The following is an 18,135-nucleotide window of genomic DNA, read 5'->3' as shown; positions in this document are numbered from 1 at the left end:
CATGGTCAAAATTATCAATTTGCACACACATGCACGTGCGCTTCATTTTGATTGGATAATTCTAAAACGTTTGTAACTATCTTATTTATGAAGCGAATGAGATGATATTCACAGCATACGTAGACAATATGTGTATCGACATATTGGTGTAACAAAAAAATACCAACGCACACGCGCATGCGCGTGCAACGTTTTTCAAATGTTAAATTTTTAAAGGGCAATAACGTTTTTGTTTTTCATCAAGTTGTATTGATATAAGGGGTTTAGAAGTGTCTTGGTACTCCTTACAAATTGCTATGGTTAGAATTACTGCTCAGCACGTGCATGCACGTGTGCTGATTTCTGATTGGACGATTTTAAAATCGCTATAACTTCCTTATATTTGGTGGAAAGGTTATGAAATTCATACTGTGGGTATATGATACAAATGCCTGTTGAACGACATCAACAAAAATTCGTGCAACGCTTTCTTTCATTTCTTGGTATTGAAACGACCATATTGAACGTACTACATGTAATTAAAGGCTAAAATAAAATGATTTTTTGCTATATATTCACAAGGACATCACTTTTTAATTGGGGGAGGTTTGGGGAACATCTGTAACGGTCCCCGTTACAATTAGAACTAGTTGTTAATTATATTTGTGTTTTCTCCATAATGTAATCCTTTCCCTTGTTCATGTCGTTGGTCATTCTAGTGCTTTATATAATTATTTTCCCTGACCATTGTATCTATTTAATATAGATCCGACAGTTTTGGATACTGAATGTTGCTGGTTCTTCAGTGCTTTATATATATATATATATATCTCCAAATGTGAAAAATTGCCTCAGTGTCCAGTAATCAATAGGTATTATGTTAAATTAAATATGACAAAACGTTGTAAAACGTAAGCGCTTTCATTTTTAAAAAATCTTCAGACGTTTTACATTATGAAAACAAATTATGCCTTAAAAAAAACTACTAACTCGAGCCAATTTCTCCCTGAATAAGGTCAAATACGTCAAAAAATGTGGTGACCCACGCTGCGGGACGTGTGAATACATAGAAGAGGGTGATTCCATTACTTTTAAATCCGGGAAAATATTGAAAGTCAATGCCAACATGAACTGTAAATCCGAGAACCTTATTTACTATGCCACTTGCCCAACTTGTGGAGAAAACTACATAGGACAAACGAACAAACTTAATGCGCGAGTAAGGGTACACAAACAACAAGTAAAAGATCCTAGTGTGCGGAACACCCCATGTAGTGAGCATTTTGCGGAATGCGGGGGTGGTAAATTTAAAGTGTTCCCGTTCTTTAAAATGTGGACTGAAAATGAAATAACTCGCAAATCCAAAGAGGACTATTTTATTAAACTTTTCAATCCAAGTCTTAATAGAAAATAATTATTTGAATAATTGAACTACAATTTAGCATAATATTTTTACAAAATAGACAATTACTAAACGCTACCGGTTAACGTTATAATGACGTCATAAAGGACTCGTTTAATTGACGTCATAACAAAGACGTTACTAAACAATTTTTGTATACATATTTGAACTGCCTGATGAACCATGCAGACATGGAGAAAGCGCTTGCAGTAAATGATTGTTTTTTATGGAATGTGTCATTCTGATTTTCAATATTTATTTACAACTGTGCCGAATCAACTTCTAATATATATATATATATATATATATATATATATATATATATATATATATATATATATTTATATAGACTTGCCTAAATGGTCGAGCAGTCTAGTGCGCTGGTTACACGCTGCTTGGAGATTTGGTTCCGCAGGTCGTGAGTTCAACCCCGGGTAGGGGCGGAAGTGGGTATCCAAATAAAGTGAAATTTTCTGTGCTTTGTATTAAATATATCTTCACTTAGGGCAGTTATGTTCATTTAAGAGTTCATTGCTATTTCCGTGCGCTTATATATATATATATATATATATATATATATATATATATATATATATATCCCAACAACAACACCTTACTTTCTAAAAGTGTCGGATCTAGAAAAATACAAGACCAGAAAAGAATTGTATAAAAGAACTGAAAAGGCCACGACAATGTTAATTATTTAATCCTCAAATTTTCGACGCAACCCGCATCTTTATCTACCAACATTTGAAATATAATAATATATCGTCTTTAATCTAATCGGGTGTGGTATACCTTATGATACGTCATCCAAGCTATGGCACCCGGATGTGTTGCAGTGTTGGGTATAGTGTATTTTGGGGAGATGTAGTGGGTTTTTTCCTCAGGTATTGCAGTAACTCCTGTAACCCCATGAGGATGGATGTGCACCTCTGCTCGCTTTCGCCTTACTCATTTGGGAATTATCTTCACATTGGCATGTTATTTTGTAGACTCGCCAGTAAATACCGAACTCATCACGATGCTTTGGACAGATACTTTTAATTTTTAAAAGTTTTAAACAAGTAGGTCTAATGTCTAACTGTCTATCGTAAATATTCCACTTTGGTACTGTAAACAGGAAATGCTGTGTCGCGAAATTTTCAGACCTGTTTGAGCGTCTTAAATAAGTTGTAGTTTTTTAGCACACTCCTATATCTTTAACAATTTATTTTCACTTTCTTAGTGCAGCGATGTTCCACAACAACTCCCAGAAGTTGAAAAATAACATGAAATATTCATTTTATTAAGATTACCTCCTTGCATCGTTTGTACTACCACCCTTTTCACCAAACAATATTAAAGAGTTCTTACAAAGGGAGATAGCAATGCCCAAACCCTCAATAGTACATTTATTGTAGATTTTTCAAAACAGCTCTTTACAAAATCTAAAAATCAATCACATAATATGAGGTTCTACAGAATAATTTTTCAGCAAAATAATAAGCAATGGAAACATTATTTTTACAATCCTCCTTAATCATCAAAACATACTAACTTGTAGCTATATATAGTGTTTGTAATTCAATTTTCGCCACGTATATATTATTTGCCAAGCTGAATATTGGAACTAGGATTAGTCTAAAGAATATTTTTATTTTTATTTATTTTTCTACTTGCTCTTGAGAGCAATTACTAGTTTTATGTGGGTCTATCTCGAGACCTCATACAAACGAATCTAATCACCAGAATTCATTTTTACAGTATTTATTGTGTTGTTGATAACACATTTTTATAAGAAAAACAATTTCAAAATAAATGCATTGTAATAAATTATTCCGGAGTCAACCAAATCGTGCATATATTCCTCATAAATTTGTTATGAATTGCTACTATTATGCAGAGCATTTACTAAAAATAGATACGGAGTTGGGCAATTTTAGGATGACATTCTGACATATGAAGAAAATATCAAACAAGAAAACATTCTTATCTTGCGACTACCGGTACCCTTTTTGACGATTTTTGGTATCTGACGGATTTACACTTAAATATAAATGGGCGTTGGTCGGTTTTGTATGAAAATCAAATTCAATTTCGCCATTTCTAAGAGTGGATGTTGTATCAAGAAATGTATTGGTGGCATCTGAAATATCCACAGGGAACTTGATGCTATACTGAAATGAATTGACAAAGGACACAAAATTGTCCAGACTTTCCCTTCTTTCTACTCATTTGATTTCTATGTCATCAGGGCCGTAAATTACATGGAGGCGGAGGAGGCAGCTGCCTCCTCCAATTTTTGAGCCAAAAAAAATTAAAATTTAAAGTTCATTAGAATTTATGTTGTTTCCAATAACTAAGAACATGATACCTCCCTTAAAAAGCATTCCAAATCTTTCTTTTAGAATGAGTTAGTCAAGTAACATCTTAGAAGGCCCTAGAATCAAGGATTTTGCACGAAACGTGTTCAGTGTGCACAAAATGTGCTCAGCGTCTGGGGGCCTGGGCGGCCCCCAGACCCCCGCCTAATTTCCTGCCTCCTCCAAATTGAAGGTTAATTTACGGCCCTGGTCATTGATAAACCTAAGCCAGTTTAGCAGTTTGATGGGTACTTGTAGTAAAAGTTGTTTTTCTAATCTATCCATAAATATGTTTGCATAAGAGGGCGACATATTTTAGTTCCCATAACCGCGCCACTTATATTGGGGTAATGTTCCCCATTGAACATTAATTTATTGCGTTTAGTACATGTTCCAAAAGCTCCACTAAGGAGTCAGTGGTGTTTTTGATGTCTTCTACTGTTCCAAACTTCCTTACATGCCTCATTGATTTCATCGCGAGAAATCTTCGTGTATGATGATGCAATGTCTATAGTCACAAAAAGGGTGTTGTATATTTCGGAGAAAAAGAATGAAAAACTCTGCACTTAAATAACCTTTGACCCCGTAGACCTCTTTGAGGTTACAGGATGCCATGACCAGCTTTATGAAAAGTTCCTTGTCAAATTCACAACAACATTATTTGTCATATGTATACCCCAAATCGGGCACATATCGATTTCAATCGATTTAAGAAATTAATCTTTGAAACCCTCTAAAATTTTCGGGTATAGAAAGCGTTAAAGAAAAGTAAAAAGACAATTTTTATCATTTAGTATCTGTAAAGAAAAGGGGCAATGATATATCGTTTAAAAATTAACAAGGATATATTTACCATTTAGCATGTGTAAAGAAATATAACAATGTCATTTCACCTTCTTTATTCGAAGAAAAGCAACAAGTTACGATTTAGTATGTGTAAAGAATGGTAATGAGGACATATTTACCATTTAGTGTGTCTGAAGAAAAGTAACAATGATGTACTGTGTAAAGAAAAATTAGGAGGAAATATATTTTCCATTTGTAAGTAAAAGTAACAATGATACATTTATTATTTATTACGTGTAAAGAAAAAAAACGAACGAGGATTATTTTACCATTTAGTATGTATGAAGGAAACTAACATGGAAATACATGTATTTACAATTTAGTATGTTTAAAGAAAAATAACCATTTGGTATGTGTCAAAAAAATTAACAATGATATCTCTATCATTTAGTATATGTAAATAAAAGTAACAAGACTATATTTACAATTTCATATGTTGAAAAGAAGTAACAAGATAGGGATATATTGACAGTTAGTGCGTAAATCGATCTATTGATCGATCTCGTAACTCTAATATGGGATACGAAATTAAGAGAAACTTTATGACAAACGGGATGATTTCAGCTTCTCCACCGTCAACTTCAAATATTTATATAGCAATATTCCATCATCATCTACATGTGGTGTTTATATCCCTCAACTCATTCGATACACCAGAGTTTGTTCTGTGTATGATCAGTTTTTAAATCGAGGCAGGATACTTACAAACAAGTTGATTGTACAAGGGTTTCAACAGTTTCGTTTAAGGTAAGTATTTCACAAATTGTTAGGCCATTCTTGGCACACTGATTTTGATGACATCATATTCGCACAGAACTTTACCCTGTTCCATCGAGGAATTTGAATACGTTATTTGAAGAAGCCAAGCCTAGTCCATACTTGGATTGTTAAATATTAGAATATAGATTGGATTCTATGAATATGATTGTTGCCCACCACAGCCTCTTTAAACCACCAACAGTTGACGTAAGGCAAAAGTGAAAGAAGTATGACACATAATGTATGTGTAGTCTTTTATATGAACGATGTCCATGACTGCGATTACGTGCTTGTGTATTTGGATAAAGTCCCATCATTATGAACGTTATTTCCTTGTGGACTAGTCAAATTTCCTACATTGTATGTGTTTTCGTTACATCTATATGTCACTGCAGTGCCCAAAGTCTTGCAGTGACCTTCTCCTTGAATACGAAAAAGGGTACGTGATGCTGATTGCTAGTATGATGACAATTTTTTCCAAAGTATTCTAACCTTCAAAGACAAAATGGAATGATCTGGGATACTGAATTGCTTATCAAACAGTTGATTGTCAACATTATTCATTTGAAATCGGTGTACCGATATTCTTTTATTTAAGGACCCCTTAGTTTACCCGACATAAATTAATCCACAAAGGTTACACTGAATTGCGTAGACAACGTTAGAAGATTTATAGGTCAAATTTTGAAGTTTTGGTACAGAAGTTACGTCCGGTAAACTTTCTAATTAAAGAATTCCTAGTGATCAATTTATCACAGGTTTTACACTTTTTATAGAACATTTTGAGAAAGTGAATATAACGAACAGCGATCAATCTTATAACATGAGATGGAGCACATGAGATCTGAAAAGGATTAATAAAAATGCCTCTTAATGGAACATGGCAATTTTTAATTTGGGTAGATGACTTTCTATTTCTGTTCCAAAGTTGAATGTTTGACGACTGTATATATGATAACTCTTTGATATCTCGAAGAAGCATTTGATGTTTAAATAAGTAACACTGATATATTTACCATTTAGTGTATGCAAAGAAAAATAACAATGATATAGTTACCTTTTAGTATGTGTAAAGAAAAGTAACAATGCTATATTTACATTTATTATGTATAAAGAAAAAAACCAACCCCAATATGTACCATTAAGTATGTTTAAACAAAAGTAAGAAGAATATATTTACGTTTTTGTTGTGAATTGTTCTTCCTCTCCCGATATATCAAGTATAGTGAACCACATATGAGAAACACCCCAAACAAAGCCGCTATCGTGGTCACAGATCTACAGAAAAGATTGTTTGATATTTCTCAAATTAAATACTTCAATTTACCTGTATCTTGTCTCATTGTCTTTTAGACAACACAAATGTATCATATGGTAATTGCCGATGTTGCAACAACGTATTTTAACATTCTGGCCATTCAATGTTATCTGATAAAAGTGCACTACATGTACTGTATGTAATGTCCCTATATTATCATTTGATTAACACAAATTCTGGCATATATAGTGGCACAGTACGTTTGAAGTTTCTCCTTCACAGTTTTCAATATTTTCGTGAGGAGAAAGGATGGGGGCTTGGTAGAACACTTACTGTATTCAGCAATGTATCTTTGTTTGTAAGGGGTTTTATGAACTTTAGGAATCCAGTATAAGTACGGTAACTCATATTCATCCGTCCCATTGATGTGTCCAAAACTGAAGCATGGTTATAAATAATTTCATCATTCAAAGGGCAGTTGGGATATAAGTACGATTACCAAAAGTGGAATTAATGTCAAATTCGTTTAAAACACAGCTGTAATAATGAGCCTTACAACCGAAACAAAGTTGTTACAATTTTTGTCAGCTGGTACCAAAACACATTCCTCATTTATACGATCTAATTCTTTTATCACTTCTGGTTTACTGAAAGATAGATAGTACATACTTTTGTTTTAATGTGTCTAATGCGAGATTTTAATATTCCGCTTTTACGTTTAATCCATTCTGACAATGTATCGAGATTATTTTCACATTTAGGCCATCGTCTGGCATAGTCTTCGACAAAATGAAGTTCTGTCGCCAATTGAAAGAGCGAGGTTCTCTGTCTTTGGGACCTTTTAGAATAAGTGATTTGAGGTACTCATTTTCAACTATATCAACATCACCAGTAAAGACGTGTCCAGCTGGACTATAGTTGAAAGAAGACGAAGAACAAGAACACGTAGGTGGATTAAGTAGAAGATGGTATAAATCTAGGCACTGCAAAGTTTGTTCATAATAAAGTTTGGATGCAATAGTAGAAGTATATTTGTAGGAAATACAGGGTGCAGACTTGAATCTGAAATATGTTGGAACCCGAAATTGAAATCTTATGACGAAGAATGTTGCTTATGATGATGGCGTCGATTCTTTTGTTTGTTTTGAGCTTAAGGAACTGGCGGCATGGATTGGAAGGGATATCATGCATAACCCACGGTGGTTTAAAGAACCTACATCATATGTGAGCCGCCACGACAATATCAGGTTTGTTGAATTTTAAGTCATTATTGAGAAAACGGCATTAAAAGAAATGTAAAACAACACTTTTTTCACCTTGATTATGTACCATATTGAGCTCCGTTCTTTGTTTTGTTTGGTAATATAAAATGATTATATATTGCCCTTTTAGAATTTGTATTGCAAAATTGTAAAACTAGCATAAAGCCATAAAAACTCTTCTAAATAGATATGCTAAGATTTATATTGGGAAAGAACTGACCGTCGTGCTGCACAATGTAGCGAGGTAAAATGTCAGCCAACTTATGCACTTTAGCATTCATGTTTCGTGGACTTTTGAAAAGGACGTCCTATACATAGTTAACCCATGATATAAAATCAAAATAACTATATTTAGAAATTAATGTTAAAGTTGTTTATCTTGTTTGGTCTGACTTGTCGTCGAAAACGAAAGTAGCAACTTGTTGTTGAAACGCGGTACGGAGCATGGAACGGAATGTTATGAGTTCAATTTTTGTTCTAGCCATCATAATATGATCTACAAATTTATGTACTAATTTTATCAATATCAATAAAACCATTGCTGTTGCATGCATGTCTGTGTACGTGGATAGAGCTGTAATATTTGGTTAGTTATAGAAGGATATCGAGAAAACTACATGCTTTGTGATTATCTTGAGTAAAAAAAATAAAATGAAATGATCTCTATATAGTTCAGAAATGGTAATGATTTTCGTGCATATTTTGCGAATTTACAAACGCAGTACAGCTCCACTTTAGAACATGCGTTTTGATTTAACCCCTTACATGGCTGAGAAATGTGTTTCTTGTAAATTAGCAATATATAATCAATGTATTTTCTCTGTAGTTTTGATCTTATTTACCTATAAAAAGTATATATTTACTGAAAGGTTAGATTGTGAACTTTCTGATAAGGACATTCAAAAAGTTTTTGTTGCTATGGCAACAAGAACTGAGTAATACTGTGGAAATTCATTCCGATAGCTATCACCCCTACTAACGTTATTGTTATTTAAATTTACACCACGTGGGTTTTTTGACCCATTAAAAGGTTAGAGGTGAGGTCAAATTCCGCAGTGAAGGAAACCGGAAATAAATCTGCCAAAGTTATAGTCATTTTCTATATACTGTAATAGACATGTATCATCAATGCAAACTAGAAACTGTCATACCAGCGATGATTGTGAAATAGTGAAAAGCTCAGGAAGTTAAAGTCATTTAAAGATTTAGATTGTAGTTTAACTGATATTTAGTCTTATTGTCGTGTCATGAGGGGGAGGGTCTTTTCTTCTTTTGTTCGGGGGAGGGGGGGGGGGCAACGGTAATAATTCCATTGTTTATAACATATGCAAATAAAGAAATTGGGGAGACTGCTTTCTTCTATTTTCATTTATAGTGGTATTTAGGGTAAAGACAGAACTGCAAACATAGATGCATGTATTCATGGAGAATTTGTATAAAAAATTTATCTTTGGTAGTAAGTTTTTAACACCCCCTCCCCCCTCCGAATTAAGAAATCATGAATTTTTTCGAACTTAAAAGAAAAGTTCCCCCTCCCCGATTTAGGATTTTGTAGAGTGGGCAAGTCACAGGACAAAACAATTTTTTTTTCTCTTGTCAAGGATTTTTAACAAATTAAGTTATCTTCAGCATTGGTTACAAAAAGAGAATATTTTGCATTGAAAATAGAATTGGTGAAGAAAATGTGCGATTCCTCCCTTATAGTATAATTGCGACTCATATAAACTGCACAAAATAATATATCACATTATAAGTTAATCATCAACTTCACAGAAAAAATGAAATTGATGTTATTGTTAGATTCTATTACTACACTTCTATAGCATGCTATTTTTAGATTTATTCCTCTTTAAAGATATCTCATAAATTTTATAAGATATCTTATTAAACTTACAAGATATCTTCTAAAGTTAATGAAATGTATTAATTGTATCCTTTATAATTGGATATCTGATAAAATATGTTATATATTTTGTAAGTTATCTTCTAAAACATATATCTTATGTCTTTTAAGATATCTCAAACTTAATAAGATATCTTATAAGATATCTCAAAAACGAAATTTTATAAGACATCTTGTTAACTTTATAATGTATCATATGAATTTACTTTTATACGATATATATCATAAAACATATAAGATATCTTACATGTATATTATAAGATATATCAAAGTTTGAGCTATATTTTTTTTTTAAATTGTTTATGAGATATCTTATAAGATATGCAAGATAACTTATAAAGCTTGTGAGAAATCTTATAAAACATTTAAGATATTTCATGTTTTATAAGATATCTGTTAAATATGATATCATTTGATATACAAGATATCTTATAAAGCTTAGGAGATATCTCTCATAATTTATAATATATATCTTAAATATTTTATAAACTATATTTTATATGAGATATATATCTTATAAGATTTATTAGATATCTTATCAGAAATAGAAGATATTTCATAAATTATATATGAAATCCTTAAAGGAATACCCGGTAGATACATTGTATAAATATGGCGTGCCATACACCTCACTTAGGAAGAAGCTAGATTAGCAGGATTTATACAATTATATGAATATATACATATTTTCTATATATCTTAAGAAATATCTGTGAAAAGCCTAATATGCATTTTCATAAATTCAAAACTTAACATACTAATTTTACTCTTTATGCTAAAGCAATTCATCAGCAAATGTGAATTATTACTACAGTTGTGCTCTGCAATGCATGCAAGCAGTTAGTTATAGTTATACAGTATCAAAGTTGGTTAAGAAGTACTATATACAAGTTACTACTCATAAATGGAAAATCAATGGTTGAAAATTTTCCACATTTATTGAAATATACATAGTTTTCTTATCTATATGTATTGATCAGAAAGTAAGACAAATGTTACACCACTGTATCTGCAAAAGTTTTTTTTTTAAGTCTTAAATATTAAAGAAATTAAACCTTTAGAGTGGAAAATTTTTACAATATGTCTATATATACATAAAATCAGATGCTGAAATTTTATAAAATTTAATTCAATATCAGTATACATGTATATACATACATTTCAAAGTTATAACAATTTCTTAAAAATTCTTGGAAGTTATTTTTATAACTTTAGTCTGTGACATGCACTTTAGAGCATCCCAGATTACAGGATTTAAAGGTAGATCCTTAATGTAAACTGATGAATTCATTTAGGAATGTGCACTGCACACCAGCTATTTCCTCAAAATGAATCTCTGAAAGAAAGAAAAATTCACAATGATCAATATAAGCTATCTAAATTTTATTTTCCAGTATGAAATATGAATACTGATTGATTGTCTTAATTACTCCTTCTAGATATCTATTCTGTTTCAATTTAGTATCAATAGCATTAAAGACAAGAGGCCCATGGACCACATTGCTCACATGAGTTACCTTGGCCCATATTTAAAGATTGTTCTTGTATATTTGCATGTAAAGCTTTGATCCTTATTGTGGCCCCAACTTCCCCCGTAACCATGATTATTACAAAATTGAATCTGCACTATGTCAGGAAGCTTTCATGTGAATGTAAATTTCGTTGTACCAATGGCTTCTTGAGAAAAAGATTTTCCCTATATATTTGTATGTTAAACTTTGATCCCCTATTGTGGCCACACCCTTCCCCGGGGGGGGGGGGGGGGGGGGGGGGCATAATTTTAACAAACTTAAATCTGCACTATGTCAGCAAGCTTTGACATAAATGTAAGACTTTCTGGCCCAGTGATTCTTTTAAAAAAAATCAAAAGATTTTCCTTATATATTTGTATGTGAAATTTTGATCCCCTATTGTGGCCCCATCCTACCCCTGGGAGCTATGGTTTTAACAAATTTGGATCTGCACTATGTCAGGGAGCTTTCATGTAAATATAAACTTTTGTCTTACTTTCTGGTCCATTGGTTCTTGAGAAGATGTTATATTTTCCCTATATATTTGTATGTAAAACTTTGATCCCCAATTGTTGCCCCATCCTACCCCCGGGGGGCATGATGTTATCAAACTTGAATCTGCACTATGTCAGGAAGCTTTCTTGTAAATTTGTGCTTTCCTGGCCCAGTGATTCTTGAGAAGAAGATTTTTAAAAGATTTTCCCTATACCTTTGCATGTAAAACTTTGATCCCCTATTGTGGCCCCATCCTATCCCTAGGGGGTCATGATTTTAATAAACCTGAATCTACACTATGCCAGGAAGCTTGCTTGTAAATTTCAGCTCTTCTGGCCCTGTGGTTCTTGAGAAGACTTTTAATGAACCCACCCTATTTTGTGATTATCTCCCCTGTGAAGGGTGGCAAGTTAGGCTGAAATTAACACTATGGTTCTGGAGAAGAAGTTGAAAAGGTTGTACAGATGGACTGATGACAGCAAAAAGTGATCAGAATTGCTCTTTCAAGCTTTCAGCTCATGTGGGCTAAAATCAATTTGGAATTTTTCTTTGCTATGTGATTTATCTCTACCTACACTGCATATACACTATGCCTATTTTACCAGAAAGAAAAATTTTAATTATAACTTTACATATATATTTTATGATTTTTTTTCAAAATAGATATTTAATATAATTAACATTTTATAGAAGAGAAACAAAAATACCATAATCACAATTTGAAACTAAAGATTGTTTATTAGGAAATACAAATGTCTCCCTGAGCTCCCCAAATTGGAAGTTCTCCAAATGAAACTGCCCCTTATTGTACTGTATGGTATTGAGGAGAAAGCATGAGCAGAAGCATATAAACATTTGTGAACTCCGATAAGCCATTATATAGAAGTGTTCACAAATTATTTTATACCCTCCACCCCTAAGATTTTAAGAACACAATTGGATCTTCCTATCCCTACAATATATGCCAATCTGCAAATGGCATTGAAGTATTCTGAAAAGTTTAAGTCTAACTCTGATAATCCATATCAGAGGAGAAGCATTCACAAGCTATTTAAACATCTTCCACCCCTCTTAGATCCACTATAACTTTTAGGAAAATAATTGGATCTTCCCGTCCCAACAATATGCACATCTCCATATGGCATTGAAGCATTGTACAAAGTTTCAAGTCTAGCGGATAAGCCATATACGGTAGGAGGAGAAGCGTTCACAAGAATTTGTGACAGACAGATGGACAGACAGAAAATACAAAAACAATGTCTCGATCCCCCTGGAAGAGGGGAGACATAATAAACTAACTGTAACATCATGCTTCAAAATACTAACGATTTATACTAAGACACTGAATACTTACAATTTACACTGTATGCAAGACACAGTACTATTTGATGGGCAGCAATTAAAACATGGCTTCTAAAAGGAAAAAAATCATGAACTTATTTAGTATGTAACAAAAAATGTAATATTATGAAATTGTACGATTTGTCATTAATTAAGATTCAGTATTCCATGAAACAGTGTGTGTCATCTGCAAGTGTACTATATACTCAACCAAGACAGGCAAATTAAGTGATAGCATAAGCAATAATGTATCTCTTCATGAAAATATTTCTAAGATCTGCTACATGGATAATTATTAGCTTAATTCTTATAATCTTAAATTTTTTGAGTTTTGAGGTAGAAATTGTGTTTGTGCCTTTGTATGCATGTACATAATTTGTAAATGTAGTAGTACCCCTAAGTAGATTTTACATAATAAAACACTGAACACATATATATACATGTACTTCATAAGTTCTGTTACATGTACATATACAACCATGCATAAAAAGATGTTTAAATACTACATGTATAACTATTTTTTAAGAAACATAATTATCTGCATGCAGTGTATAGCTTGGTTAAAAATTTAAGGACAGATAAAATGATCTCGCTTTGTAGACAAAATAATCTCCTTTAAAATCTTGAAAACATAATCATTACATTCAATTATAGGAAGATGTGATACCTTGACAAATCTAGGATTCCTTTGAGGATCTCAAAATACATTTCTTCAAAGGGTGGTGAATCACTCAAAGTCCCCAAAAAGTACACTGAAAGCAGACACATGCACAAATATGTATTATGATTTGAAATATAGGCTAAAAATATAAATTGCTGTGCAAGTCAAAATAATGGCAAGAGAAAAAGAATCCCACTTCTCTATGATACACTTCCTTGTATTGAGGTGTACCGAAGACGAGTCGAATATACCAGTCTAATTGTAATTCAGATTGGAACATATAATTCGTAACTTTTTTCTTTAACTGTAAACAATTAAGTTTTAATATTCTGATCACAATCTCCATTTAAACAAATTAATTGTGTCTTATTGAACTTATTTTCACTTGTCAATGAAACTTTTAGATTTAGTTTGATTAAAATTTCTTATTATAGATAAATTTGAATTACAGATGTCAAGTCCCCCAAACAATGTTTCTTCAATGATCTCTTCAACAATACATGTTTATTTTAAAAACTAAGGGTAGTGTGTTTAATTTTGGGTCAGAAACACAATACTTATTTGACGCCTTAATTTATTCTTTTAAATTTTCAAAACTCCATCAACATGCAATATAATAAATATTTTGATCAGTTACAATTGTATTTAATTCACAAATCTTTTTACAAGGCAATTCAGTTAAATATATAGTACAAACTAAAACATGTAACATAATTAACATTGCACAGTCAGCTTCTCATTAAAGAGAGCTTATAATTACAAAATTCTTTACTTTAGGTTAGATAATACTCAGTGCACACTATGATCCTAACTTGGCCAAACTTGAAAAAAAAAATCCATGTAATATGATCATGCAAAATAATTTCTTCTCCTAAATTTCTAGAACAGCTTCTGGATGAGATCATCATCACAGCTCAATTTTGATTTCTAAGACTTTATTGTTTATAATTATGTTGCAAAATGTAATACTAAAAATGAAAGGTTTCTTACAGACAAAATATAGTTGATGTATACATATTAAAACAATAGTTAATTACAGTGTAGTGCAATGTAATCCTAATTGTGATTCAATTATGTGTTTCTGTAATTATAAATTTGTAATTGGAATAAGTAAATCTAAATTAATTAAAAAGATCAGAAATGCATGTAGGTATTTCATTCATAAAAGGAGAATTGTTTTTCAGAAATGACTTATGAAAATATGTACTGCTTATTATGTATCAATAAAGGAAAAAGTTATGATGTATATCCATGTATATTGTCCCGTCACATTAATATATGTGTTAATGATTAATATATATCATAAATGCTTGCATAAATAAACATTAGTAATACATGTGTGTGGTTACAGAAACTCAGATGTAAATGAGTATGAGACCTGCACCACTCAGGAATTTTAAATGTTTTCTACTATGATTTTATATAAATCAAAGACTGCGATATTTTGCTACATATAAGAAGATTGATGCATGATCTGATAAAATTCTTTTAATTAATGCATTGTCCACTGGTGTTTAATATGCACATTTTTTACCAGATTTAATATACATGTTATAAATGACAATTACAACCCTGCATTAGATAAAGGGAGGATCCTGTTAAATATAATGCACTGTCCCCTGATGTCCTTTGCAGCTTTGTGATCAACTTTTAAAATTATCACTAGTACATTATATACTTTGGCAATGGTTACTATATATATATACATGTATACATCTAGTCATGTTCTAATTTCCATTTATTGTTGCTTTCCCTCCACTTAAAAACAATCCATAATTGGTCACCTTTGAGCGTACATACATGTAGTGTATGCAAGGTGAAGATAACGAACAGTGATCAATCTCATAACTCCTACAAGCAATACAAAATAGATAGTTGGGCAAACACGGACCCCTGGACACACCAGAGGTGGGATCAGGTGCCTAGGAGGAGTAAGCATCCCCTGTTGACCGGTCACACCGGAAAAGGGTGCTATATAAATATGGTGTTATTATTATTAAATATCATATCATATAAGGAAAAGTTGGAATTTTTCATTTACATATGTACCAAATGATAATCATACAAATACATGTCATATACTTTTCATTCATTCTAATTTTCTTAGGTGTGCTGCATGCATCAATGAGTTTAATTATCAAAATCTTTACCTATCAAAAAATTATGAATGGGTAGTATATACACCCCCTGGTCACCACAATAGATCCAATCAATAAAATTTACTTTCTTCATAAAATAAATTCACTTTATCTATACTGCTAGATTAGGAAAATGATTATGTTTCCATCAAAGAAATATTAAGTTTAGAAGTTTTAAGATACTTGCAATGCATCTTTCTTTGCTTGTAACATGCACATTCACAGATACATATATACCTCAAACATGAAACAGACTTTAATATTTTCTGCGTGGAAATGGTAAATTGCATGCAACATTTCAGCGTTTGACAAATTGAACACAATCCCTATGCAACATTAAAATTTAATTATGGCATTTGAAATAGAAAGATGTCCTCTCAATATTTTTTTCCACGATAATCAAAACTTCTTTCAAAGTTGGCCTAGGTCCAAATCTAAGGACGATAACTCTTTCTTACCATTTCTTATTTAAGCTTTATTAGCTGATGGCATTAGGAAAATAATGCATTGATACGTAGATCTATATATTGCAAAAACAAATAAAGCACAGTATACCATAATTTCTAATTGATACTTACATTAACACTGGAATTCCTTAAAGCACATCCATATCCGGTAGAAAATTCACCGGGTCTCAGGTAGCTCGCGTTGGAGTCTCGGAGCAGCGAGATTATATTTCATTCGATAGTCTTTGATTTTATGCTCTACTTAACACCGATAAAGAATATGTTCCGAAAGTTTCATTTTTTTTAAAAATGAAAGCGCTTACATATTACAACGTGTTGTCATATTCTATTTAATATTTCACACACACACACACACACACACACACACACACACACACACACACACACACACACATACATACATACATACATATATATATATATATATATATATATATATATATATATATATATATATATATACACATGTATGTAGGTAAAAAAATAAAAAAGATACACGAAGACGTTTAGTAAAGCTTTAGCGCTTTCATTTCAAATCTTCAGAAGCTTTACATTAATTTTAGTAACATAGCGACGTTACGTCACAAAAAGCGGAACACTAAAATTAAACAAATCTAGACACCATTACATACTGACTCAATCGGATCACGCGCTCGTCCTTTTAGCCGAGTAGTTACGATTGATACTGACTGTGGAAACGTATTGTTTATTGTGACGTCATAGTAAAGCAAAAGAAATTTATACGTCATAAGACACTGAACGTTAAAACACAGTGTTTACAGTGATGTCATTATAAAGTAATGCGTGAAAACATTTTCATTTACAAATATGATAACGTTAAATTGAATTATTGAGTTTAGGGTTGAACATATGTCTTACGACGTGACCGTGTTTGAGGGCGAAGCAAAAAATATTGGCATTAGTATCTAGATCCATAACAATACAAAAAATATCCCGAAATATTAGCTCCTAACGTGTGAGGACAGAGTTCAATCAAAGTATTCTAACTTTAGACATTTTTGATCCACCTATTCATTGAACGCGGGAAACGTTATGCAACTGATGTAAACAGTGCTTTGCGACGTCATATTCAGTGTCGGTGTTTAGCAAATACACAAACATATGAAACGTTGTAACGATACAATTCGCGTTTTAAATCGAGGAGTGATTATATATGACTAAGAAAATAAGATTTACATGCTTTTATGGATTTTATGTAACATACATAATAACGTGAACTTGGGTACACGAGATTCAAAATGGAGAAATACATGCCCACGCGATAGTATTCGAATCGACGCCATTGGGCCCAAAATTTTCAAGTTCCATAGGTATGGTTTAATTTTTCATTAGTTTTCTATACTTTCCTTTTAAACATGTATATATGTATTACCTATAGGGAGAGCTCCGCTCTCACAGCCCTTCGGGCCGTGAGAGGGCTTCGCCCTTTATTAATGAAATGTTTTTTTTCTTTTTCACATCTCTGAATATCACTTCCACCTGTAAACTTGTACAATGGAAATATGTTGAATTGTTTTTGTCCACAAACATCTAAATGTTCACTTAGTTGAATTTGCCTGTATTCTGGGTTGTGGATATGCTGTTTGTGGACCCGCACCCGAGCTAGAAGCGGGTTGCTTGTTTCTCCAATATAAAAATTCTTTGCATACAGGACATGTAATGACATACAGGACATTTTTGCTATCGCACGACATGTTGTCATTAACTTTAAATATCCGTCCGTTGTTGTATTGTGATCCTTCCGTGA

The 18,135-nt window shown here is 32.3% G+C and overlaps 1 protein-coding gene and 1 long non-coding RNA gene across 2 annotated transcripts in view; both read right to left on the bottom strand.

The window, feature by feature from the left end:
- Positions 1 to 18,135, bottom strand: part of LOC125668285 (uncharacterized) — a 174,248-nt gene that overhangs the window by 116,960 nt on the left and 39,153 nt on the right. The window contains exon 5 of the mRNA XM_056162491.1: positions 6,512 to 6,609. Within this exon, the coding sequence (XP_056018466.1) occupies positions 6,512 to 6,609 (98 nt within the window). The remainder of the gene's footprint in view (positions 1 to 6,511; positions 6,610 to 18,135) is intronic.
- On the bottom strand, positions 10,863 to 16,600 carry LOC125677075 (uncharacterized). Its single transcript, XR_008802347.1, has 4 exons — positions 16,479 to 16,600; positions 13,769 to 13,853; positions 13,115 to 13,173; positions 10,863 to 11,090 (listed from the first exon to the last, which is right to left on the bottom strand). It is a non-coding gene; the product is annotated as an uncharacterized LOC125677075 (long non-coding RNA).

Source organism: Ostrea edulis, chromosome 4, assembly GCF_947568905.1.
Source record: "Ostrea edulis chromosome 4, xbOstEdul1.1, whole genome shotgun sequence".
NCBI classification, from domain to species: domain Eukaryota; kingdom Metazoa; phylum Mollusca; class Bivalvia; order Ostreida; family Ostreidae; genus Ostrea; species Ostrea edulis.
This window is presented reverse-complemented; position numbering and strand designations above follow the sequence as displayed.